Source organism: Gigantopelta aegis, chromosome 2 (assembly GCF_016097555.1).
Source record: "Gigantopelta aegis isolate Gae_Host chromosome 2, Gae_host_genome, whole genome shotgun sequence".
Taxonomy (NCBI): domain Eukaryota; kingdom Metazoa; phylum Mollusca; class Gastropoda; order Neomphalida; family Peltospiridae; genus Gigantopelta; species Gigantopelta aegis.
In genome coordinates, this window is record NC_054700.1 from 24,330,688 (window position 1) to 24,358,560 (window position 27,873).

A 27,873-nucleotide genomic window follows, 5' to 3' on the forward strand; every position below is an offset into this window, starting at 1 on the left:
TTGTTATAATAAATAAGAATATTCACACACATGGTAACAAATAATATCAGGTTTACAGTCCATGGAATTCAATATGTGTACAACAACCACACAGAAAATCCAACACTTTTCACACTTCTTTTATTCTCCAACATAGTGAGATAAAAACACTAAAAAAAAACCTAGCTCAAACTGTCCTCTAATACAGCTTTCTGTCTAACCCTGATAATTTAACGAGTACCACACCGAATGGGTGGATGTGTGATATGTATGTAAAGTATTGTGTTTTATTGTCCATACAGGTAAATCAGGAGCCTACCCTCAAACCTGTAAACCAGAGGTCTACTCTCTTGCAAAATACAGAGGTCTACTGAGGTTTAGCCTCCTATAAACAAACAAGGTTTAGCCTCCGATAAACAAACAAGGTTTAGCCTCCGATAAACCAACGAGGTTTACCTTCTGATAAACCAACAAGGTTTACCTTTTGATAAACCAACAAGGTTTACCTTTTGATAAACCAACAAGGTTTACCGTTTGATAAACAAACAAGGTTTACCTTCTGATAAACAAACACGGTTTACCATCTGATAAACAAACATGGTTTACCTTGTGATAAACCAACGAGGTTTACCTTGTGATAAACCAACGAGGTTTACCTTCTGATAAACCAACAAGGTTTACCTTCTGATCAACCAAAAAGTTTTACCTTCTGATAAACCGAGGTTTACCTTCTGATCAACCAACATGAACTATCCTGATATACCACCACCGTCTAATCTTCCATATGAATGAAGTCCACCCTCCTGTAAACTCCTAGGGCCAATTTCATGTCTGGGTTATCGGTGGGTTTTGGAAACATATGGGTTAAACCTAGGTCATGTTTACTGTGCATTTCACATGTCTAGTCTTCAATAACCCTAGTTTAACACTGAGTTACAATTATATTGCTTGTTTAAACCTGCCCTTGAGGTGGTTTTTCGCTGGGTTTGTTCAAGTAACTTTTCTTCATAGATTATTTCGACAGCAAAATTGTATGTTTTTAGAGACCATTTGAACCCACTACAGTAACGGATAAAGGTTTGGGGGGGTCAGGTGTTCGAAGCCCCCTTTAAACATGATGCCATTTTGCCTCTCTCCCCCCCCCCCCCCCCACATGACTGTATAATTAGATCCACCGCTTCACACAACAATTATCCACCATGTTCGTGGTGAACGAACAACAAAGCACCTGAGATATATTGAGGATAATAAAACATTTTGCCCAAATGCGAAGGTTTGCCCCAGATTGTGGGGGGAGGAAATAGCTGATCCCCCATCTTGTACGCAAATGCTAATAATACATGTCTCGTACCAGCCAGTGCACCACTACTGGTATATCAAAGGCTGTGGTATGTGCTATCCTGTCTGTTGGATAGTGCATATAAAAGATCCCTTGCTACTAATGAAAAAAATGTAGCGGGTTTCTTCTGTAAGATTATATATGTAAACAATTACCACATTTGACATCCAATAGCCGATGATTAATAAATCAATGTGCCCTAGTGGTGTCGTTAAACAAACCAAATAAGCTAATAATATACCGGTAACGCATTTCAACTACAAAGTGATGACGTGTAAGTTTCCCTCACTTATGTCCGTTTCCAGATCTGCGGGTAACCCATACAAAAAGCGTGGTTTTGTAAACATGGGTAAAACACACACGTGTGTAGGTCTTAGTCAAGTTTTTCAGCATTTTAAGTAAACCAGTGTTAAACCTAGGTTTTGATGTAAGCCGGTGTTACGAAACCCAGACATATGAAATCAACCCCTAAGGTTCTATCGCACCATAAACCACCAATGTCTACCTCTTATATAAGCCTCTGAGATTTACCCTCCTATAAACTACCAGTCATAAGTCACCAAGATATACCCGCCCATAAACAATGAGGTTCTACCCTCCCACAAACCACAGAGGTCTTACCTCCCATAAACCATTGAGGTTCTAACCTCCCCAAAAACCAGTCTTACCCTCATCTAAAAGAATGTGGTTCTACTCTCTCATAACCAGAGGTTCTAACCTCCCAAAAAAACAGTCTTACCTTCACATAAATGAATGTGGTTCTACTCTCTCATAACCATTGAGGTTCTCTCCTCACAGAAATTTACACTCCTGTAAAGACTTAATCTACCCGATCAAAAACCTGACTAGGTTTTTCTCCTCTTAGGTCTAGGCTAGGGTTCTACATTAAGGCTCGACTTCAACAAATGATTAACAACTTGTCCAACCAAACAGGTCAACTTCTGAAAATCAACTTAAAGCTTAATGTATTAATAAAGTAGTTAAAAACAGACAAAATAAGTTGTGTCAAGTATTAGTCAATATCAGATGAAATAAAGTGTTTTGATTTTATACATTTTAAAGCTACTGAAAATCCTGCATTAAAATTGCTTTTTGGCGTAAAGGGTAAAAAGTTGATTCCCTGAATAGCAACTCAATTCATGTGATTTCCCAGTGCAGGTCAGGTCATATGTTTTAATGTTCTCATTCAAAATAAGCTGTTGTAGCACACACCTCAGTGTTCTCGCCGTGCAGCACTACACCCTTCAAAAAACGAAAAACAAAGAAGACATTTGGGGGGGGGGGCTTGGTGGTTACCATGTTGTTGTGTGTTGATAGACTTTGTGGAAAGACATACTCCTTATTTTTATTACATAAAGTTTATAAGAATTACAAGGAAACTCGTCTTTTATTTGAACCGAAGATGTTATCGGTCCGATATTCATTGGCAGTTCCGGTTCTGCTGGACCGATCAAAGTTTTAATATTATTATTTTAATAAAGATTTCAAGATACACGAAAAACAAAAAAGACATTTGTGTGATACCCTAATGTCGAAAACATTTTTTTGTTATTCCCATCTTCATCGAATGAATCGATCGCTGTGATAAAATATTATCGCCAACTGATAAAAAGTAGTTTCGTTTTTGTAGTGGCGGTGTATATATTATTTGGCACCCAAGATGAATGATTTTAAGGTCAAACACTACCACTTCCGTTGATTTTATAAGTGGTGATATCCCCCCAAAATGAAAAGTTTACAATATGTTATAAGAACTGCTGAATAAACAGAATGACAGAAATGACAGAAAGTAAAAATCAATTATAACTGTAACTGAGGACGAAATATCAGACGAGTTAGTGGAAACAAAAGATAGAGTGACCGTTCTGATCACGTGACAAATTTGGCGCCAAATAAGTGGGGTTTTTTAGTCGGAGATCCATAAAAAATAAAAATGTTTTCATTGCTCAAATAAAATATAACTTTTATTGTTTGTATTAAACATACAAATGGATACAGGTATGGGACAAAATAGAGGCTGTTAAAAATACTATTAAATTATGTTACGGTAACTCGTAAATGTTTCGTCAGCTTTTTCGTACACAACGCTTGTTTCTTTGATGTCCAGTGTGCAGTCTGATCGTTGTTGTTTTTTTATGTGTGAAAAAAGAGTGTGCATTTGGAAATAGTGGAGATAGGGTGCTGGAAAATAAAGAGTGGTGCTGGAAAATAAAGAGGGGCGGAGAAAAATAAAGGAGGGCGGGGAACGTGAAAGGAGGGCGGCAAAATGCAATAGCAGGGCGGGCTGCACCGCTTAAATGGAGCAGCGAGAACACTGCACCTGTCACGGGTGCAAATGTCATCTTTCGCCGGTTCTTCCATCCAAGACAGGAAAGGGTTTGGGTGGGTGGAAGAGTGGGTCACCTGTACCGGCATGTGCAAGGGAGTACAAGCAGCCCTTTTCCGGTGATTGCAGCTATGTTATATATGTACTAAAAATTATCTAGAATAACATGACATGAACAATGTCATCCTTGTTTTTTAGTAAAGTTTGGAATGATCAGTATAGGTATTTTTAAAGATGCTCTGCAGTGCTTATGTGAAAGCAAAAGTAGGAATAACACTTTTTACTTGTTACTGAGAATACAAAGTATACAGTAAAATAGATTTAATCTGTATAGCTCACAGTTAACAACTTTATTATAAAGATAACCTTTATATTCCTCGACTCCTTCAATAAAAACCTTTGGATGACACAAGCACATTTCAGAAATATTTTACCCATGACAGGACAATGGGCCTAATTTATACTCTCTTAAACAACATTGCATCATCCTTGCACATCTTTTTACATTGCACTGTTAAATTGCAAAGTTGCGAGACTTGGTGAATTAGGACCCTGCATGTTCTAGAATTATAATTTTTGGTATTACATTAAGAAATATTTTAACAGTTGAAGATTCCTATATACATGTAAATGGCTCTGCATCCAATTCCCTAATCCATGAAAATAAATTTCATAGCACTGCACACCAACACAAAATTGAGGTACAGGCCCCGTGCATATAAAACTTTTGGAGTCTAAACACAAGATTTATAACGTCTTAAAATTTTAATATCACAGTTTCACCATACAAACTTGCATGAATGTGACATAAAAAATTTGAGTTAGGTAGGACTAAAGTTTTATAAGGCATGAGCCCTGGCTTGCATATGATTTTTAAAGAAATATCAATATCGAGAACACCCTGTATTTTTAATATTTAAGCTTTTAAAATGGATTATCCACTAACATACATACCACTCACGGCTTGTGTAATTTACACAACAGAGGAACCGTCGTCATTATCTTAAATGTCTGGTGGATCAGCTTCAATCTTTTAGCTATGCTTACTTCAGTGGTTTAAATACAAAACTATTTTGTGCGCTATGGCTATACAACAATATTACCCCCTGCTCCCTGTAATAAATTCTAAAACAGTTTAGATAATTTTTCAAAGCAACCAACATAGAGACTAGAAATGAATTACAGCTAAGTCTTGGATGGAATAGTGATCAGTGACATTCACTGTACTGTGACCAACTTAGTGAAATACTAGACTTGATGACTGACCAAGCATGTATACCAGCCATCCATGGATCTTTGTTTTTAAATGACAGCACACAAACTACAGACTAAAGATAAAAGTATCAGTTCACACCAAACAGCAAAACTTCATTTGGAGCTCACAACTTTTTCACAGATTTCATCTGTAAACTCGGAACACTTTGCTTTACCACCAAGATCTCCTGTTAATACCTGAAAATAAAAAATAAAAAGAGAAAAAATTATGAATAATAAAATATATACATGACATAGCACCTTTAAGCTTATTTAACCCAGCTAGTAAAGGAGTTGTCAAAGAATCTTAATTTCAGAAGCATCTCAACATCTAGGTAGTCACACAATGGATTATTCTGTTCCTAAACGAAAAATAATTATTATCAATTCGTAAACAAAAAATTTACCTATCCTTCATTAACAATAAAAAAATAATAAAATGCACTGACCATTCCTTTATTAATTAAATAATAAAATAAATGCATTTATACAGGGTTTAGACTAAACTCTTAAAATATTCTTAAATTGGAGAATGTAAAAAAAAAATATTTTACCAAATCCAAGTTTCATTAAGCCAATCAGCAAAAATAGCAGTACATCTATAAACGACAGACAATTTTCGAATTTGCTTTTTGGCAAATTAGTAATGAAATACATTCACCAAATTCAACTTTAATTTGCATTTGGCAAGCAACTGCTTAAACCCTGTTCATATCTCTAAATAACTGTTGTTAGTTCTATAATAAAGTAGCACTGACCTTCCCCTCACTAATAACCTCTAGAGCTGATTTCTGTATTCTGTTGGCGTGCTCTCCAAGCTCCATGTGTCTGAGCATCATCACTGCACTGAGAAGCAGGGCTGTCGGGTTCGCCTTGTCTTCTCCAGCGATGTCTGGAGCCGTACCGTGAACCTGGGCACATCAAATTAAACCATTCTCAGAGTACTGCTAAAGCGGCATTCTCATTATGACATTTATCGGGAGAAACTGGACATGTTCTAATCTGTGCAACTTGTCATATAAGACTAGTGTTGTTCCGATATAGGTATTCTCACAGTACGATTTGATTGTATGTGACAAGTTGGTGTGACTAATCACATAATGAGAAGGATCCCTTACGCAATATATGTCCCCTACTGAGCCCCTCAACCTTTCATATTGCATTAGTTCAAGGGCTGTAATTCTGTCAAAAACTGATAAATTTTCTTTTTTGATAGTTACAGCCCTTGAATAAATTCACATAAAAGTCAAACTTGATATGACCATAACTCTTGTCAAAACTGTCTAACTCAAACTTGACCTGTAACTCTACGTTATAAAGCTATATACAAAATGTCTGCTCATTATCTTGAGGCATCAGCTATTCACTACATTTATATTAGCAACAAGGGATCTTTTATATGAACATTCCCACACTTACCAGTGTTTGATATACCAGTCATGGGGCACTCATTGAAAAACCAGTTGGAGAATGGGTCCACTAAGGAGGTTCAATTCCATGAGCCTAGTACCTCAGGCGAGTGCTTCGACTATGATACACAAAATTGATAGTGGTACAACACATGGGGTTTAAGTTGATAATAAAATCTATTAGCAACTTGTTTTTTTTTGTTTTTTTAAAAGGCAAATACTACTTTCAATTAGTCAGTCAAATTAACACTCTTGAAAGAAATCTAATCAGTACAAATGACATATTTATCCTAGAAAGTAACATAACCATCAGATAATATTTGTCTTACAACTCGTTGAAAAAATAAAACCAAGTCATGTTTACTTGTTTTACTGGTTATATTGGTATGGGGTGGGATATAACCCAGTGGCAAAGCAGTCACTTGATGTGTGTTCGGTCTGAGACCGATCCCTGCCGGTAGCCCATTGGGCTATTTCTTGTTCCAGCCTGGTATATCAAAAGGCCATGGTATGCATTATCCTGTCTGTGGGATATACATATAAAAGATCCCTTGCTACTAATGTCAAAATTTAGTGGGTTTCCTTTCTAAGAGTATATGTCTGAATTACAATATGTTTGACATCCATTAGCCATTTTTTAATATATCAAAGTGCTCTAGTGATGTCCTGGGGTGGCATTTAACTTAGTCGTTTGAGGTGCTTGCATCGCAGGATTGAACTACTTTGGTGGATCCATTCAACTGATTGGTTTTTTTCTTGGTCCAACCTGTGCACCACAACTGGTCAAAGGCTGTGGTATGTGCTTTCCTGTCTGTGGGATAATGCATATAAGAGATCCCTTGCTACTAATAGAAAAATGTAGTGGGTTTCCTCTGATGACTACGAGTCAAAACAACCAACTGTTTCAACCAATAGCCGATGATTAATTAATCAATGTGCTCCAATGGTGTCGTTAAACAAAACAAACTTCTTCTTCTTCTCCCACTAAATTTTAGATGTCGTTAAACAAAACAAAATTTAACTTTAATGATGTCATTGAACAAAACAAACTTTTTGAACTGTTATTTTGGTTTTTATAAATGGTACTCTAGACATACTGATTCAAATATAGCTCCTTCACTTCCGATGTTACCACTAGGGGTCACACCAAGTCCACCTATCAATCCAGCACAGAGGTCACTGAAACAAAATATTAAAAATGTTTTTTAATATTGAGCATGTCATTCAAAATCAATTACAATCAATACCCACAAAACAACACAATGTATACTGTACTAGTATACACTGTGTTGTTTTGTGAATATTGATTGTAATTAACTGTCAGTCCAGCACAACAGCTACTAAAACATAAATATTCAAATATTGGACATGCCATTCAAATTTTCTATCTATCAGTCGATTATAGAGTCACACATTCTTCAATACTTGACACATCATTCAAAATTTCTCACAATAGTTTTTAAATTACATGTTTTTTTTAAAATATGTTTAAAATCACTCATGACCAGTCCACTATAAAGTCTCTGAAACACATTCTTTTCAATATTGAACAGAACACATCAATCAAAATCATTCACTATCAATCAACTGTCCAGTTACGAAAAAACATAACACATAATTAAAAATTGACTTACCAGTACTATTAATAATAAGCATAATTAAGAAGAAAAATTTAACAAAGAAATAACAAAAAGGTACCTGAGAATATCTCCATAAAGATTAGGCATCACTAGCACATCATATTGTGAAGGATCTTGTACCATCTTAAAAAAAAGAAAAAAAAAAGAGAGAAAAAAACAAACAAATAAAAAGCATTACCCAGCAACAAGAATAGTCTCATGTTTATTCTAGTGATGTAAAACAGAAGGAATCCAGCAATGGAAAAAGAATCCAAACTATCCTATCTGATATAATAGAAATATCTTAGTCCAAACTTATAGTAAATTTCACAATCTTTTGGATATAAAATCTCAATCTGAACTTAAGGGCATAGACCCTAGTTTCAGCCCGTGAAAATGAACACATAACTTTAGTTAATCTACAAACATGCAACACATATGGATAAAGTTATAACAGAGATGGTAAAATTTGTGATGTTTCAATGGGGAAATACCGTCTAAAAGTAGACTAGAGCTTGTCTCAATAACCATGACTTCTCAGATGAAAGTGTGTTTTTTGAATTAAGAAAAATACATTTTGGGTTATTTCAAAAACCTGGATGACCAGAACCATTTCAGGTGTACGAAAATGAATATTCCAAATAATAAAATGCAAGTAGTTCTAATTTAAATTAAATAAAAAATGGCTTTAATAATGAAAAATACGTAGTAGTATTTAAAAACTAGTGTCTGTCACTTTAATAGAAATTACACAAACAAATCGGTAGATGAGTCACAAAAAATTACATTACTACAGATGCCACTGTACAAGATTTACCAAAAAAGAAAATAATACTGACATGTGTTTATTTTGACAAAAGAAAACCCCCAATGCTGTCACATTGGCTATACTTCTAAAAAGTAGCAAGTGATCTTTTACATGCATTGTCCAACCGAAAGGACAATACATACTACAGCCTTTGAGGTACCAGTCGCTGGGAACAGGTTGATAAAACAAAATTTATTAAAGGGAGAGTAAACTCAAACATGAGCCTTATGTGTTGGAAAGTTAAGTTTGTTTTATTTAACGACGCCGCTAGAGCACATTGATTTTTAATCTTATCATCGGCTATTGGACGTCAAACATATGGTCATTCTGACACTGTTTTTAGAGGAAACCCGCTGTCGCCACATAGGCTACTCTTTTTTACGACAGGCAGCAAGGGATCTTTTATTTGCGCTTCCCACAGGCAGGATAGCACAAACCATGGCCTTTGTTGAACCAGTTATGGATCACTGGTCGGTGCAAGTGGTTTACACCTACCCATTGAGCCTTGCGGAGCACTCACTCAGGGTTTGGAGTCGGTATCTCGATTAAAAATCCCATGCCTCGACTGGGATCCGAACCCAGTACCTACCAGCCTGTAGACCGATGGCCTGCCACGACGCCACCGAGGCCGGTGTGTTGGAAAGATGCATACATTGTACCTGGACCACCAACACATACTGACACTTTAAATATATTTCAATTTGCATTAATAGAACAAAATGGGGTTACAGTATTTTTCTCTGTTAAAAATCCACTCCCCCACCCCACAGCATATTATTAGGCCTATTAGTAGGGTACGTTGGAGCAATATAACCACTCATGATACTCAAGTGATAATTTTCTTTTCTTTAGGACTACGTTATTGGTCAGTTGTGTGATTTTAGATAGGAAAGTCTACTTAATCAAGGCTTTTACAGAATTATTTACAGTAATAAAGCAGGACGGCTGATAATGTCCTTTACAATTTTAGGGGTGGCCGTGTGGTTATCCCACAATACCCTGTGTTCTTAAAACAGGCACATATTTTTTTGTGTCTAGACACCTTGACTGGTGACCGTCCAAAATATACACCTGCCAATAAGGAACCACAGGTACAGGCCACAGAAAGATAAGACCAATTAACTAAGAAAACATTCCGATTATCATTTCAGTACGTGGGTTAATATATGGACAAAACATAATACAATTATTTTGACACTTTGACAATAGTGGTTTATTTTGTACTGAAAAATAATATATATTTATTACTGGCTTACTGGGATGGATATTATTACAGAACATTGCTATGCCTCTGCAAAAATCAGATATGTTTTGTTTCTTCAGTTCTAAGACACGTTAAGTATTATGTAACCACCGGCCAAAGGATGTATTCGCTGGGATGGTACAAAATGGCTGCGCCCGTCATATATAAAAGCCGTCACATTTAACCGTTTTATTAATTAAATAATAATAATAATAATAATAATAATAAATTCTTTATTTAGTGAGGGTAACACAGTTAGCAAAAGCTAATCTCTGAGGCCCTCAGGTACAAACAATACAGAATTACAATACATACATTTATGAACAAATGGCAATAAACATGTACAAATGATATTATTTTAGAAAATATTTCTTGAGTCTATATTTAAAAACAGCAGTATTTAGCAATGATCGGATAGCTTTAGGTAATTGATTCCAAAGTACTGGTCCAGAGTAACTGAACGCATGTTTAAATAAAGACATTTTAGGTTTTGGAATTAATAAATTTCTATCCCTTACATTTCGAAGGTTGTAGGTATTGTTTTCTCCAACATATATTAATAAGTTTGAAAGACAGTTTGGGGCTTCATTGCATAGACATTTATAAATTTGTAAACATTTGAGATAGTGGATTAATGTTTCAATTGTCATCCATTTTAACTGTTTAAAAAGTGGGGCAGATGGAAAATATAAGATTATACTTGTTGATATTAAGCAATAATGTGCATTATATATCGTTGAATAAACATACCAGTCCAAAAGCCTTGCTTAAGCATTCCTTTAAGAGGGCAATCGATCGTCTGACTCATCACACCTCAAATGAGTGTTTTACTATTGAACTACAATCTGCCCTGAACATTTTAAATAAACAGCAGGACAATGTTTAAAACTGAGGATAAAGCAGAACATGAAACACTGTATACCACATGCAGTGGTTGGGTTGGGAAATAAACAAATTAAGATATCCACAGTGGGCAACACAAAACCACAACAATAAGCATTACTGATAACAAAGTTTTTTTTCTTTAACAATACCACTAGAGCACATTGATTTAGTAATCATTGGCTTCTGGTTGCTAAACATTTGGTGATATTGACATATAGTCTTAAGAGAGGAAACCCACTACTATACACCATCCCACAGACAGGATAACACATATCACAGCCTTTGATATCCCATCATGGTGCACTGACTGGAAGGAGAAGTAGCCTAATGGGCCCACCGACAAGGATTGATCCCAGACTGACTGTGCATAAAGCGAATGCTTTACTACTGGACTACATCCCACCTTACTGATAATAGATATGGTTAAAGAAAAAAAGATCACAAAGTTTGCAATACTCACATTCAAACACACTGTATCTAAATACATCTCGGTAAATTTAATATCTTTGTTCTTTGCTGCAACTTCCCGACAGCACTTGAGAAATAAACCATCAGACATTCTCCTGTAAGAGTAGAATAACCAATACAGATACACCCATTTGCATAATAATGTTTGGTACAATTCAAGTCTGTACCAGTCAGTTGCCGGAGTCCATATAAGTAATTATCAGTGATGTAGTGAAAAAAACACTTTGTTTTTGTTTAATGACACCACTAGAGCACACTGACTAATCAGCTATTGGAAATCAAAACATTTTGTAATTCTGACTTGAGAAAACATGCTACATTTTTCCTAATGCAGCAAGGGATCTTTAATATGCACCTTCTCAGACAGGAAAGCACACACCACGACCGTTGCATGTGAAAAACAACTCTCAAATTGCCTCCTGCTTCCCTTCTGTATGATTAATTTTTAAAAAGTCCTGAATGTCAAAAATCTTACATGATATTAGCTTTGTGAACTGCAGTTACTGTTTTGCGCTTGTTATCTCGAGCATACTTGAAGGCATACTCTGCTACCCTCATAGATGCAGTTTCTGTGATCAGCTTGATACTCTGAACAACACCATCGACAATCTGAAACAATACACAGTTAATGTTTAACAATACCCCAGCACAAAAAATTCAACAGCTACTGAATGTCAAAAAAGGGGTAAGTACATGTATATAATATTTATATGTTTTTTAATTTACATTAAAATAATAATAATAATAATAAAATGCTATAATTTTGTCAAAACACAACAAGGAGAAGTATAAAAATGGAGGTAAAAAATATAAATATCTTAAGTAATAATTTTTTAATATACAATATCATTTTATAACCACCAACATAAAATATCCACCTCAATAAGTAAATAGACCTATAAACATCTTCATAAAAATGGAATTCATCTTCAAATACATCACAACAATAGGGACAATTTTGTTTAGCTACGAAAACTGAATTTGATGTCAAAAATTCAGACAAATTGGTATCAATATTTTTGGTTTAGTATATATATAAATAGTCCCGACTAGGGCAGCACTTTGTGACAATAAATATAAAATACAAAAATTACTTGGTATCACACATCGGCTCTTAAATAAATGAGTAATAAGAGAAATAACTTCAGTGTGATTTTGTTACATTTATTTTATTACTACATATTTATGGTATGAATTAGGACTCCAAGTTAATTACTTTTAAACTGACCAATACACAGAAGACCTGAGTTCAGGAGTAAACACTATCACCAGTCTCAAGCAAGTACAAACTGTTGGAGTTCACTACATGCTAGTCCGAGGCCAGTTATAGATGTGTTCCTAAGTGAAAGTTTGTTTTGTTTAACGACACCACTAGAGCACACTGATTTATTAATCATTGGCTATTGGTTGTCAAACATTTGCACTGTCTGGTACAAGAAATAGCCCTTTACCATTTAGCTATGTCCAGCCCATTCCAAAGTGATTAGTATGCAGTCACATCACCGCTTTTTCCCCCCAGTATCTGCCATAAATGTTGCACATCTCTTAGTCACATGGTTTCAACCAATAATAGGGCACTAATGAATTTTTATGGAGACTGGTACCTTTAGTAAATTACTAGTCACACAGGCCAATGAAAACTTTTAAAATGTCTACCCATGAACTTTATGACTCACTGAAATAACTTACTATGTGTTCAATTCCACTGTATTCTCCTTCTGTGTTTTCTCGGATGGTGACAATATCAACATCATCATATGGTGTTTTGTAGCCCTCTATTGATCGACACGGCCTCACATTTGCATACAAACTGAATGCTCTAAAACAGAAACAAAGGATCAAATTTGCAAAGACTGTTTTTGACTTATACTTGACAGTAGTGTAACTAAATGTATTTAAAGTACTTAAACATCTGCGTTAAAAAAAATCAGGCTTCGTAAATTCAGTCCCAGATGTTTATTTTTCAAAACAGGAGGTTGACTGAAAAAAGATGGTGCGCTATAGCTACCGAGTGCAATGAAGTGTATAACTGTAAGCATGAAAAGTAGGTGGCAGTAACCACTGAAAACATCTGCCTGCCACTTACTAACAAACACCTTGAACAATATAACCTATACACACTTTGTACAGTACATGATTATAAATGTTCTGCACACAAATATCTGAATATAATGCTACTGTTTGGTGTATGCAGTCCTGTGTTAGAACTATGGTCTTCTATTAACCACTTGGAAAGGTTCACAGACTCTAAGATAAAAAAACACTTACAGCTTATTTATGCATTGGACTACAAAATATCAATGACTACAGACCTGTGATTTTAAAGTAATATTAACATAAGACATTTATATACAATGTATATAAATATAGAAGTGTTCATATTGATAGTAGCCAATGGAACTTTTTATTAGCTTACAGGCCTGGAAATTAAAAACTATTGTGGTACCTGTCAAACATGAAACTGTGCCTGTTATTTTTGAAATGATTGTTTTCTAAATTTGTGTGTGTGCCACAAATAGTTTTGCTATTTCCCAAAATACTTTTACTTTTCGTCTTACGTCAAAAAAAACCTAAAAAGGTCTCAGGTTAGCACATTTTGCCCGAATATCTTTATATATTTTCCCCAAATTTGAGGTTTTGCTCCAGCCCCCTCGCCTCATACGCTTATGATAACAAAGCACCTGATAAACATATTGAATAATGTGTACGTTTGAGTCATTTTAAAACAAATATGTTTCCATTTAAATTTGACTGCTTAATTAACATTCATAAGAACCGCAACACAAGAACACAAGCTACGGTAGCTTACTATTGATAAATATAGACTGACAGCTAAACTGTAGCATGCGCATATCAAACTACCTGTTTATTCGGCCAATGTAAATAATGACCGCTACCCACGGGACCGTGCGGTTTCTAAGGTACAACTTACATTAAATAAACACAATGGCACTTGATTATTCGTCCACTTTTCATTTTAGACGGTTAAATCTTTTGTGTTAAAAGGTGCTCGGGTCTATTAATAGACATCGAAAACACCATTTCTAGGCAAACGCAAAGACAGTCTAGTAACAGTTCCATAAGCATGTTCATGTGCATGATATGATAAAAAAAACTATTATAAAAATTAATATGTATTTTAAAATGTACTGCATCGAACTGCTTCAACACTAGTGCAAGGCCCACAATAAGTGAATATCTTTCTATGTTGTTTCAGGCTACTTCAACACAGAAATACTTCATTTTGTGTCGGTCAAAATGACCACTAATATTAAGTTTGTGACTGTCAAAGCATGACAAATGACAAATTTGTACCGGACAAAGTCCATGACCGACCACTTATTTTCAGGCTTGAGCTTAGATGATAAGAGTACTGTACTCTTTGACAGACATCCCTAGTTTGAGTTATTCCGTATAAATCTTAGCACGGAATGCAATTAAGCAGGGAACACAATTCCAAAATCTGGGTAACCAGAAGTCAGTGCATGTGATTTTTTTCACTTAGGTAACTAAAATGTTTGTTTAGGTAAATTATATGTGCTGTGCATCATTTCCAAAAATCAGTCTAGAACAGTAAAGAATACATGCATTTTTGAAATTCATGAATAAAGTTTTGTGATTTTAGTTTGTGACTTTCAAATTTAGAATTTAACTATTCCCCCTGTAAAGCTACTGTCACACCTTGCTGAATAGTGTTAACGGACTTCTGACAGAGAGCAAAATTTTCAATCCGTTCTTCTCTGTTCACATACATTTCCTGCCCGTTAGTCGTTCGGCGAATGCGTTCCTTGTCAGGCAAGGTCCGTTCAATCCGGTGGAAAGTTTTGTGTATGCACAAAACTTGGAACAGACTCCACCGGGCAAAGGCGTCCGCCGGTTGTACGGTTGTTGTGCGCTGGGCATGCGTTTTTTTCGGAACTCATGTGCTCCTCATCCTGTACTTGTCAGTTTGCATTCGTTGATGTTCGGTGAACCTGACTCGCGGCTGGACTACTACCTGACATGCATCGGACGAACCAGAGGTGTACCGCATGTTCAGCGGACGATTACCTGATAAGGAACGCATGGGAACTGATGAATAACGGATGTGTAACAGGGTCCATAGGACAAAACTGACGACTTCAGGAAAAGTACAGTATAAGTACTGTACATGTAACGGGTCTTCACCGGGTCCGAAACAGACAGCGACGTACATTCTCCGGGGTATATAATGTGGCTTCCCTGTCTCACCCCTTCAAGACCTTCTGGGACCGTGAGGACCTTCATGATGGAGTGTTGTGTGAGACTCCGCTTGCAGTATCAAGTGGCCCTGATTCAGGCAAAGATTGAACTGCTAGATGCCAATCTCAACATCTGTGCCCATGTAGAGAACAGGAGGAGAAGGGGGCAGCGGAGATAGTGGTCTAGGACATGGCCCGTTCTACCCCACTGTCAGAAGGAGGAGAGGGGGACCTGGCAGCCTTCCTCCATGCCTTGGCCTTGCCCTTCCCAGCCTTCCCCATGGTCATCTTGGAGAGGGGTGTTCAGCCAACTGGAGCCTGATGATATGTGCACCCTGTGGTCAATTCACCGGACTATTTATACCCGTTTTGTCCGTCACGTGACCTGTACAAATACGTTCAAAGAATGTTTTGTCAGTTTCTCATGCGTTCCGCTTTCGTTTTGACCGGATCTTGTCCGTTACTCTGGCCGGTAATTGTGTGGTCATTGTGCGTTTTATCCGCCTCGAGCAGCAACTGAGATGACTTTCACCACCAGATAATTTTATTTTGCTCCATTGGACGTCCGTTAATGCTATCCGGCAAGGTGTGACTGTAGCTTAACCAATTAGCAGTTCGCATGAATCTGAAGTTGTGTAACTGACAAGCAAACAGCACAAAGGTTTGTGTGAATTACTGTGCGGTTAAGTTTACGAGAAACTCACTTCCTTAAGGCCAAGTTCAAAGACTGATGTCCTTTCCCTATAGGTGTCTCTAATGGACCCTTTAAACCTATCTTTGTTTTGGCCATCGAGTCAAATATTTTTTGAGGTAATCGGAAATTTCCATCAGGACCCTTCACCGGTGTCACATCAACTGGATCCCAAGCAATTGGGGTCTGAAATGATATAAACAAATAAATAAATGTTAAAATCTAGAGAAAACAGAATTGATGTATCTATAACAATTGGTGAGCCCATTGTAAAATTTACATATATGCTATAGGGAAGAGTTTGTTTTTAAAATTTTGCTTAGCAACAACTGCAAATCATAAGCTTTTAACAGTGTTTATGTGGCAATATCAAGTTTTATCTGTATATAATGGTATTTTATAATATTTGTAATGTTTCCTGTAACTAATTAAATTATTGTTATTTACAGGTGATCATTGTAATGTTATGTTTTTAATGTTTACTATATTACCTAATTAATCCAATGTCGCTTTCAGGTAATCCTGAAAATGATAGTGCTCCTTTAATTTAATCATTTACTTTAATACAGCTTCTTTATTTCAGTCAGCTTGTTAACTCGTGATATGCTAATTAAAAAACCACAAGCATGAATCTTGCACTGGTCTGTCCTCTTGTTTTAAACTTTCAAGCTTGGGTCTACTGTAATCTGGTATTCTGTTTTGGTGTTTCTGTCCAGCTTCTAGTTATATAATCTTCAGCATAAATACTGAGAGCTCTTGTTATCGTTCTTGTTCTTATTACAGAAAACATTACAAGTATTATAAAATACCATTATATACAGATAAAACTTGATATTGCTACATTTATCTTCTGCATTGCTGTTGAAAAAGGTTAAACTGTAAGTCTAATTTCGAGATTAATTTCTAAAACCACTTCTCAATGTTAAGCATTGGATTCCAGATTAAAATTTAAAAAGCATAAGATTGCTTGCCACTCAACAACAAAATAAATTTTGAGACTGGATATAATAAGAGTATTCTTGTAGGATATAGCAGGTTTCCTTTTTTTTCATTTTCTAGATCAAATGTCATCATTTTCATATGATGGATACCTAAATATGGTTACTGAACATTGTGTTTGGGTGTCAAACAACATTCCCATTTAGGGCTGTGTCTGGACAAAACTTAGTACAGGCCAGAAGCAGTAAGGTGACCAAAACCGTATTGACCTTGGTTTTTATTATTCTTTATTAATCACACTAAGTAATTTCCCCCTTGATTTGACTATTTGACACGTTAAAATTGTTCATGGACAGAAAACTAATATTAGTGCCAAGAAAAATACCTAAATTGGTCAAAGTGCTAGATGGTACTTTGTGACTGGATGATAGCTCCTCCTAGCATCTAAATACATCTCTGCTTTCTTCACTTTATGGAAGTGCACATGCATGATGACATGTATGAAATTAAAGCAGATGTGTGTGCAGGAAATTTTGCAGGCATGGGGTGAGGTTTCTAGACTGTGGCTAGCAAAGTTTCTAATGGGGTTTGAGTCACTATCCTCTGAAAAATGTTTAAAAAAAAAAAAATTGCATCCAGCAGTGAGGGGTTTCGCCGACCCACAAAGTCACCCCTCACCCCACACAGAAATTAAAGGAAAGGAATGTTCAATAAAACACAAGTAAAACTCTACTATATTATACCCCAGAGGCCTCGAAAATCTTCTGGACAGCTGCTGAAATTTCAGGTCCAATTCCATCACCTGGTATCAGTGTTACTGTACGCACCTGAAAAAAACAGGGGCTGGATTTAGCTGTCAGTTGAGTACTTGCTTGAGGTGCTTGTGTCACAGGATCAAACCACCTTGGTGGATCCATTCAGCTGATGGGATTTTTTCTCATTACAACAAGTGCACCATAACTGGACAAAGGCCATGGTATGTGTTTTCCTGTCTGTGGGAAAGTACATATAAAAGATCCCTTGCTACATTAGAAAAAATGTAGCTGGTTTCCTCTGATGACTACAAGTCAGAATTACCAAATGTTTGACATCCAATTGCTGATGATTAATTAATCATGTGCTCAAGTGGTGTCGTTAAACAAAACAAACTTTAATTTAACTGAAAAAACAAGAGGACACAAGAAATGACTTAATGGGACTAATTAGTCTTGTGGTCAAGCTGTCATGTTTAAAGTGGTAGGTACTGGGTTCGATTCTCAGCAGAGGTTCCAATTCACAGCAAGTGTACCTATCATTTTGAACATGGAGCAATTAATTATGATAAACCTTCAAGTACTATGGGTCGATATTCAATGTTTATCTTGATATTATGGAGCAGTTTACAAGTCTGTAAGAAAGTGCATTTAAAAGCAGTGTTCAGTAGTAGACAGAAGGCGGTGACGTTTTATGACTGCTGATGTTGCCAATGCTGCCTACTTTTTTAGCTGTTCAGAAATTAGCAAAGAAAGACACCTATTTTTAAGACAATGAATACCCTGTTGCTACTAATTGATACAAAGCACTATTCGCGCTTAAGAAATTGTTTGACTTGCTTTGACAACACTTTCACTTGCCCTTGGGGTTTTCCACTTGCCCGACTAAAACTTTTCCAAATTGTAAAGTAAATAATTTATCAATATCCTAAAAACAAATACTATGAGAAAACATTTATTTTGGACATAGAACAATATTTTAGTGTCAATTAATAAAATAAAATACCATTTACTTAAAACATAGTTAGCCATGCAGATTACAATCCTTCCTACTACCCAGACTGTCAATATAACATTATTTTCATATACATTGTATCTTAACATCTAGTCATTCCACTGTGACTGCTGATGAAATTCATCATGTTCCAGGCTTGTATAAAAAAAACATACTGTCAGCCATGTTAGTAAATTTATATAAAAATACTAGAGATATATTATTATCACTAGCCCGAGATTCTTTCCCACAAATTTTGTGAACATTGTTTTTAAATATATAAAATAAACTATTTGCCAGCATCGTTTTAGTTTGCAATTAAAACTAAAAAGTAGTGAAAAAAACTAAACAAAACATAGTTCAAAACAAACTCACTCGGAACACCTCGGCCGAAGTGTAAATACGAATTATGGCAGAGTTGTTCCAAATGGGTCAATATTAGAAGTCCTTGGGTAATGTTACATAAAATGATAAGAACGTCCGACATCATGGTAATTATGTCCGTTTGTAATCCGAATTAACTTTAACAAACAATTTATCTTAATTTTCATTTTCATACAAAGAATTAACGGAAATAGCAGATATTGAAAAATCCACTGGAAATACCGTACGGGTACAAATAATAAAGTATGGGTATAAATGAAGGGTTCAAAAAAATAATAAACATGGACGAACTTTGCAGAAGACATACACAGGCCACAAGATTTCACAAGAACCGCCATTCTGTTTGCATGTCAGTTATGCAAAATTAAATTTATGCGAATTGCAAATCGGTTACATTGTAACCTGTAGACGTTCAGAAATTAAAACTTGCAAACTTCACGATTACAGGAAATTTATTCACGCAGACATACTACTACTAGTACTAGTATTCCGACAAATGTTTTAGACTGATATTTAGATACTCGATGCGCAGCAAACCATTAGACAACGTTATATTGCAACAGTTGTAACTTGCGACCAATCCAAACTACATTCTATTATAGAGTGGAGCCATAACATTTAAAGCAATCTAATTAAAATTAGCTCCACTATTACATGTGGATCTAACAGCAGCCAGTTGGAGGTCATGTCCACCAATCAAAACCTTACTTGCAGAATCATGCCAGTGATTTGAAAATAATTTGAAAACATTCCGAATTATCCTGAGGGTATACGACATGTTTCACGTGAATTACGAATGCCTTATTTAGACCAGTAGAACTAATTTTAATCAGATTCCTAACAACACTGCGTAGTCTCCAATGTCCAAAGAAAGAAGTGTTTTATTTAACGACGCACTCAACACATTTTATTTACGGTTATATGGCGTCAGACATATGGTTAAGGACCATACAGATTTTTTTAGAGGAAACCCGCTGTCGCCACATAGGCTACTCTTTTACGACAGGCAGCAAGTCTCCAATGTCCAAGTAACATTTCGTCTGTAAATAATAATTTAAATATTGACCAATTACACTTCGCCTTTTATAACGTTATTTGGGAGCATACAAATTCTAAAAATATCGGGCGAGTCTATTTTAGTACAGCAAACCATACCAATACATACGGGATGGGTTATCAGTCTTCAATTTTACATTACAAATTATTTATTTATTAAAAAAACTAAAAACTAAATCAGTCTTCAGTTTTACATTACAAATTATTTATTTTATAAAATAAAACATGTTTTACAGCATTCGTAATTCACACGAAACATGTATACCCTCAGGATAATTCAGAATGTTTTCAAATTATTTTTAAATCACTAGCATGATTCTGCAAGCAAGGTTTTGATTGGTGGACATGAGCTCCAACTGGCTGCTGTTAGAAAGAAAGAAAGAAGTGTTTTATTTAACGACGCACTCAACACATTTTATTTACGGTTATATGGTGTCAGAGATATGGTTATGGACCACAGATTTTGAGAGGAAACCCGCTGTCGCCATTACATGGGCTACTCTTCCGATTAGCAGCAAGGGGTCTTTTATTTGTGCTTCCCACAGGCAGGATAGCACAAACCATGGCCTTTGTTGAACCAGTTATGGATCACTAGTCGGTGCAAGTGGTTTACACCTACCCATTGAGCCTTGCGGAGCACTCACTCAGGGTTTGGAGTCAGTATCTGGATTAAAAATCCCATGCCTCGACTGGGATCCGAACCCAGTACCTACCAGCCTGTAGACCGATGGCCTGCCACGACGCCGGTCTGGCTGCTGTTAGATCCACATGTAATAGTGGAGCTAATTTTAATTAGACTGCATTTAAAGTAATGTGCACGGACCGCTGGGGATGGCTAAATTATCTGCTGCTATTTTATCTCTAAAGGAATATATGTAGACATAATATTGGATTGCCTATAATTTTTAAAATGTTCCAAACGGTTTTACCGTAAACAGGAATCCAAAAGTGTCACAAAAGTTGAAAAATACTAATATCGCATAATGAGCTTTGAAAACAAACATTTGGAACGTCACTGTAGTATAGATACCGGGGGTACGTCATCAATAAAGTGAAAGTAGCACGGATAGCGCAAAATGAAAAAAGGAATCTGGAAGTGTGTCTATTTTGTTTCAGTACTGGGGCTGATATTTAGTCCTTTTACAATATTGTTAACTTTAGCAAGCATTAAAGAAACTGTTTTATAAAATGTTTTCTTTTGTATTTTGTTTTAACTTTATGTTTGAGCTAAAAATTATGTATTTAAAATATAATTTTAACATAACTTTGAGGTAACTGATCGGGTAACCCACGGGTTGGGGAAATTTAATTCACGTAACCGAACAGTTGGTTACCTGGGTAAAGACCATGTGAACCAACTTCCGGTTACCTCAGATTTCAAAATATTTTCCCCTGCATATGCACATAAAAAAACATCACGTGGATGCGGTAAAATAAGCATTATGTTCACAGACAAATGGGGTTTTCCGAACTCTGCCTCGTTTTCGCCAAGTTAAAATAAGTGACAAGTTTGCATTGCAATCCACAACGCGCAACGTTCAAAATTCGCAGACCAACATCACAATACACAAAAATGTGAGTTGTTGGGCAGGTTATTGCCAGAAGTGAATTTTGGTGTTTACTTACCATTGATTTTTTTCTTCCAGTTCGGATGAGCTGGGCTAATGGCAAATTTGTAAAACCCAAAAACTTTTTTTTACTATCTCCACAGTTACGTTTTTTTATCTTCTATAACCAAAACTGAACTGATTCCACGGTTAACCACACATCACTACAATGAATATAAATCTGAACATTCAGTCATTCCACTGTGACTGTCAATAAATATTTTTGTCACCAGGCGGGCAACATGGGACGTAAGCCCATGGGGTTGACTTGCCCGTCGGTATTTTCAGTCACCAAACAAGTGTGAAGAGGAATGTGTGTGATCACTCACCTTTCCAGGGTTCGAAATTAATGATGCCATCATTGATATATATACTGCCGTAGGTTTGAAGCATCACCAACGAAAGCCCCTCAATGATTGCACAATGTATACACTTGAAGTACATTATCTCAATATCTGCCAGTGTATAATGTATACATTTGAAATAGGTCTACATACAGGAAAATAACCTTTCAGTCATGTTTATTTGCTGCAAAAATCAGTTTTTAAAACAATTACTATAGGCATGGTCAAAATTAAAATTAAATTAAAATTTACTATATTTTTAAAATCCAGCTAACTTATTAAATGTCACCTCAGTCTTACAAATAGATATCTAACATCTAACAAATAAGATTATTGTAAACTAATTCAGTGTACATTTAACTGCAATTTGTATAAATACGGCATGTTTATTTCCTGCGATCATGATCTGCATGTGTGCTGTCGACCATAGGTACAAAATTATCAAAGACAAAGGAAATAAACGAAACTGCAGTTAGGTATTCAATGATGCAAACAACTATTGTGTTTCTACAAATTTACATCAAGATTTACTTCTGTGTAATCATACTGTTTAATGTCTGCAACGATGTCTCTTCACACATGGGCGTTAGTTGACTCTGAAGCGTGACATATATTCACGCCGAGAGCTCTCCTCAGTTGAGCCAACGAACGTTCTTCCTAATGTTCGTGAACAATTTGATTGGTGTCCGTCGTGTCCATTTGGTTTAACGTGAAGTGCACAAACCAGTGTAGCAAACATTTTGTTTTTGCTCGGTCTGGCCGAACTCGGCCCTTGGGATAGCCTACATGTCTTTCGACCCTGAACTGGCATGTGTATTCAAATTGACACACATTGTCGGTTTGGTTCAAAGGCTTTACAAAGTTAAAATAACAAGTTACAGATCTTCCAGACATTGAATCACCGTCACATTGCTGTCATACATGTTGAATGCATGCCGTTAAAATTAATAACAGTGATTATTAAAATAAGCAAACATCATAAGGCCTATGCTGTATTCTGGATAACACCATTTCTCGTTACCGATCGCGAGATCACTATTACCCTAATTGAATATTTGGAATTATTATTATGTTTGAGGTGTCAGATAGATTATGTACTAGTAACCGTTTGTTCACATCAGAAGATAGAAAATGACTTAGCCGCAATTTTAGCCATTTGCAAATTTTATTAGCCTTTTTTTTTTAAATATATATTTTTAATTAGCCAATGGCTAATCTGGCTACTGACACTGCGAGACCTGGATGTTTTCAGTGTGTGTGTGTGTGTGTGTTTTGGGAAGTACATGTAGGTGTTAGGATAGAAATGATTGATTGCCAATTTAACTGTACTTTTAAAACGTACTTCACCTATCCTTTACTAAGTTAAATGATACAGTTGATTCTGTCAATGGGCATCTTCTTTGATCGGCCTTGAAGCTTGATTGCTCAGCATGGGAATCCCGTTATGCATAAGTGCCTTCCCGACAGATTAGCGGTCCCAGTAGATGTGGTAAAATTACCAAACACCAATTGTGAACAGACGACTGGTCCATTGTTAGGTACGTAGGAAGTGTTTTACCTGTCATAGTGATTAGGTGTGCTTGATATACTGGTACACAAGTTGTTTGCAAGAGGTAGTCCACTGCCACGCTCATACTTGTGATAATTCTTTTTCTAAAGCACTTCAAATCAAGGCATAGCGGCAATTGATTTAAGGTGCTTCCATGCCGTCAAAGAGCTTACTTTACGGACCAAGGCATGTCGGGCTGCTACGCCTAACGGGAAACTCCTGATTTTTATATACATGCACATGTCCTACAACACCAGAGAAAAATGCTTAATGTCCCTTACTGACCTGTCTACTACTGTGACACAAGGGTGGCAAATATTTTACCACCATGAACTACTGATCACAAAATGTTTTTTGCATACTCTACATAGATAAGCAATAAAAATAAAACAGTTTACCTCTGAAGAAAATAGCCTTTGTGAAGTTACCAAGGATTTCTTCAGTACAGGACTCTGTAAAATGTAAATAATTACTTTCAAAGACAGTTAACATACATTTCACAATTTTGTTACATTACAGTAAAACATAAAAAATGTATTACTCCCAGTACTTTAGATTTCCTTTAATTTTTTAATTTATTTTGTTTGCAAACCAGGCAAAGGTGCTTTACAATTCATGAAATTAACAGCATACATGTCCCAATTCTTATGGTGTGGATTACTGTTGGCATGGAAACTCATGCAAATATTTTGCTTTGTTATGTTTGACACCACTAGAGCACATTCATGATTGATTAATTAATCTTTGGTTATTAGATGTCAAACATTTGGTAACTTTGATGTGTAGACTTTAGAGTAAACCTGCTACATTATTCCAATTAAAAGAAAGGAATTTTTTGAAGAACTTTCCCAGAGGCATCTACCTAGAACAACACATACCATGACCTGTGATATTGGTTGAGACAGGGAAAAAACCAATCAGGGAATGGGTCCATCAAGAAATCACCTCTGGTCTCTATCTACTGAGCTAGATCCTAACCTGGCAACCAAACCCATGCATTTCTAAATGTTAAAAAATGTACTGGTCAGTATTTTTTAATCTTCTCTTATATTGATAGCCAACCTTTCTATGTAACATTGGTTACAAGCACAACTGGTTTCATTACTTAAAAGAGTTAAAATGGTGACATGACTTGTGAGTTGCACTGAGGCAGTTGTTGATATTATCTGTTGAAAGTAAGAAAATAGAAGTTTATAATAAAGTTATCTATATTTTACATAAATTATTATTAAATGGTAAATTATCAGATGGGGCGTGTGGGGGGAATGGTGTGAAAATTTAGTGGTAGTGTTCACCTGAGATGCAATGCGTCGCAAGTGAGTGTGCAGGAATTTATGCAGGGTTTTTTTCTTATATGTTTCCAAGGGGGGGGGGGGGGGGGGGGGGGGTGTGTGTGTGTGTGTGTGTGTGGTTAGAGTTATGCTTCCCTAGAAAAATATATTTGAAAATATGCTTGAGAAAGGGGGAGATTTCAAGCCCTCCCTGCATACAAGCCTCGTTGTTAGATCAATCACATTCATGATTCAATGAACTCTCAGTTTCCCCTGCCCATCCCAACTAGTGATCCATGACTGGTAGATCAAAAACTGGAATATTAAGAGCAATGTGCTTATTCCACAACAGTTTCCTGTCTTGTACACTCATGTCACCGTAGTCTGCTCGGCACAAAAGTCTGTGCATGTTAATGATGTTACATTATGTTTTGAAACAAGTAATGGGGTATGTCTGGAAACAAACAATGTTAATTTAATTCATAAAACAACACATCTTGATTGTGAATATATGTATAAAACTGACATTAATTGGATATAAGTACGAAAATAAGTTGAAATGAAATGAATTAATTAAATTACTTTAGTTTAAAAAATATTAAAATTAAAATAACTTTCAGTAGTAACACGTTTATTGTTCCATTGTACTGTGGTGGCGAAACAAATATTTTTAAAGAAAGATTTTAACTTCAAAATATAACACAAATACTTGTGAAAAAACCCATTACAGTGACGCAGATTCCACATATGAGACTGTAACGATGTCGCCAGTATTGACTTCGCTGAGGTAGCACATGGCAAAATACATGCAGTTTTCTTCTGTCTGCCATTTTGCTTTTTATGAAATACTCTCCAAAGTATGTGACATAATTAATATAAAATCAACGATCTCTAGTGGTATATTTGAACAAACAAAAAATAATAATATAAAAAATTAATACGACATCATCACATTTGCTTTTATATCATAACATGTTATGACGTTGTTAGCATTTTGGTTAACCAAAATGTTAACAACTACGATAAATTGTTCTCCTACCTTTATTTTTCGTTAGATTTTGTCCAGACAGAAATCGTGAAAAAACCATTACAATGACACATTCTACATACTAGATGATAACCATGTCACCTATATCGACTTCGCTGTGAACACATAGCGCAAAAAGCATGTAATTTTGTGCCGGCTGTCATTTTTACTTTTTATGGAATATTCTCCGAGAGGGGTGAAAGGATATGACTTAATCTAACAATGTCATAACATGTTATGATATAAAAGCAAACGTGATGATGTCATATTAATTTTTTTACCCCTCTTGAAGAGTATTCCATAAAAAAGCAAAATGGCAGACAGCAGAAAACTGCATGTATTTTGCCCTACGCACCTATGCTACATCAGCGAAGTCGATATTGGTGACATCATTACAGTCTCATATGTGAAATCTGTGTCAGACTCACTGTAATGGTTTTTTCACAACTTGTGTGTGAACAAAATTTGGGGGGAATGTAACGGTAATTAAAGGTAGGAGAGTAATTTATTGTTGTTGTTAACAATTTGGTTCGGACTATAGACTACTAAGGCTATAGGTGCGCAGACTTAGGTGCCACCAGTTATTTCAAGTGTTGAAATAACCATGTCACCGACAGTGTCAAACACCAAATTTAGTAGATGTAGTATAAAATGTGCTGAGGTGTCTTTAAAAAAATATTCCTTTTCTTTATATGATGTGGAGATGAGATTGTAGCTTTAAGAGAGTAAATCTATTTCATATTAAAAAATAAAATTCGTCTGCAAGTCGCACTGCAACTGCAAGGTTGATGTTGCAATAAATGAAAACAATCATCCGACCCTAAACCATTTTTACTTCATAAATAATAAATTAACGGATATAATTAACGAAATAATGTTTATGTAATTTAATTAGGTTTTAAAATATCTTACAAAAGAACTTTTCAGAAGAAAAGACTTTACAAATTTACAAGCCATGACCCTGTCCTTGAAATGTTTTCTTCTTTTATGCGGTAAATTCCTCCTATATTGTGGAGCGTCCAAACTAACGTTTTAAAGCTGCAATCTCGGTTCCTCGCTGTGACATCTTTTACAAATGCAGAACGACGTTTTTAATACTATCAACTGCCTATATGTAACACACAGCTCTTGTCACTATTATTTCCTCAATCGTTACATATAATAATAATAATAATAATAATAATAATAATAATAATAATAATATATATATATATATATATATATATATATATATATTATTATTATTATTATTATTATTATTATTATTATTTGTTTGCTTGTTTTCAATCTAATTAAAATTAGTAATTGTGGAGCTAATTTTAATTAGATTGGCTTGTTTTATTTGTTGTCAGTGTTCTCGCTGCACCATTGAGGCATTTTGCCGCCTTCCTTTCACGTTCTGCCGCCCTCCTTTATTTTTCTGCGCCCCTATTTATTTTCTCGCACCCTATTATATTTTACAGCACTTATCTCCACTATTTCCAAATGCACACTTTTTTTCTACACAAAAATAGTCATCATTCTACACACTGGGCATCAAAGGGAACAAACCGCGTTGTGTGTACGAACACTGACGAAAAACTTCAATAACTTACGACAGTTACCGTAACGTAATTTAACAGTATTTTTAACAACGTCTATTTTGTCCCCTACCTGTATCCATTTGTATGCTTGATACACTCAATAAAAGTTATATTTTATTTGAACAT

The 27,873-nt window shown here is 35.7% G+C and overlaps 1 protein-coding gene across 1 annotated transcript; it reads right to left on the reverse strand.

The window, feature by feature from the left end:
* Positions 1-3,509: 3,509 nt before the first annotated feature.
* LOC121383010 (probable isocitrate dehydrogenase [NAD] subunit alpha, mitochondrial) lies at positions 3,510-27,135 on the reverse strand. Its single transcript, XM_041512743.1, has 11 exons — positions 27,077-27,135; positions 24,265-24,318; positions 17,924-18,007; positions 16,255-16,427; positions 13,020-13,149; positions 11,806-11,939; positions 11,323-11,425; positions 8,006-8,070; positions 7,405-7,486; positions 5,657-5,809; positions 3,510-5,096 (listed from the first exon to the last, which is right to left on the reverse strand). Exons 1-11 carry the CDS (start codon positions 27,119-27,121, stop codon positions 5,013-5,015), a joined length of 1,107 nt encoding a protein of 368 aa, XP_041368677.1. The 5' UTR covers positions 27,122-27,135; the 3' UTR covers positions 3,510-5,012.
* Between the last annotated feature and the right edge of the window lie 738 nt (positions 27,136-27,873).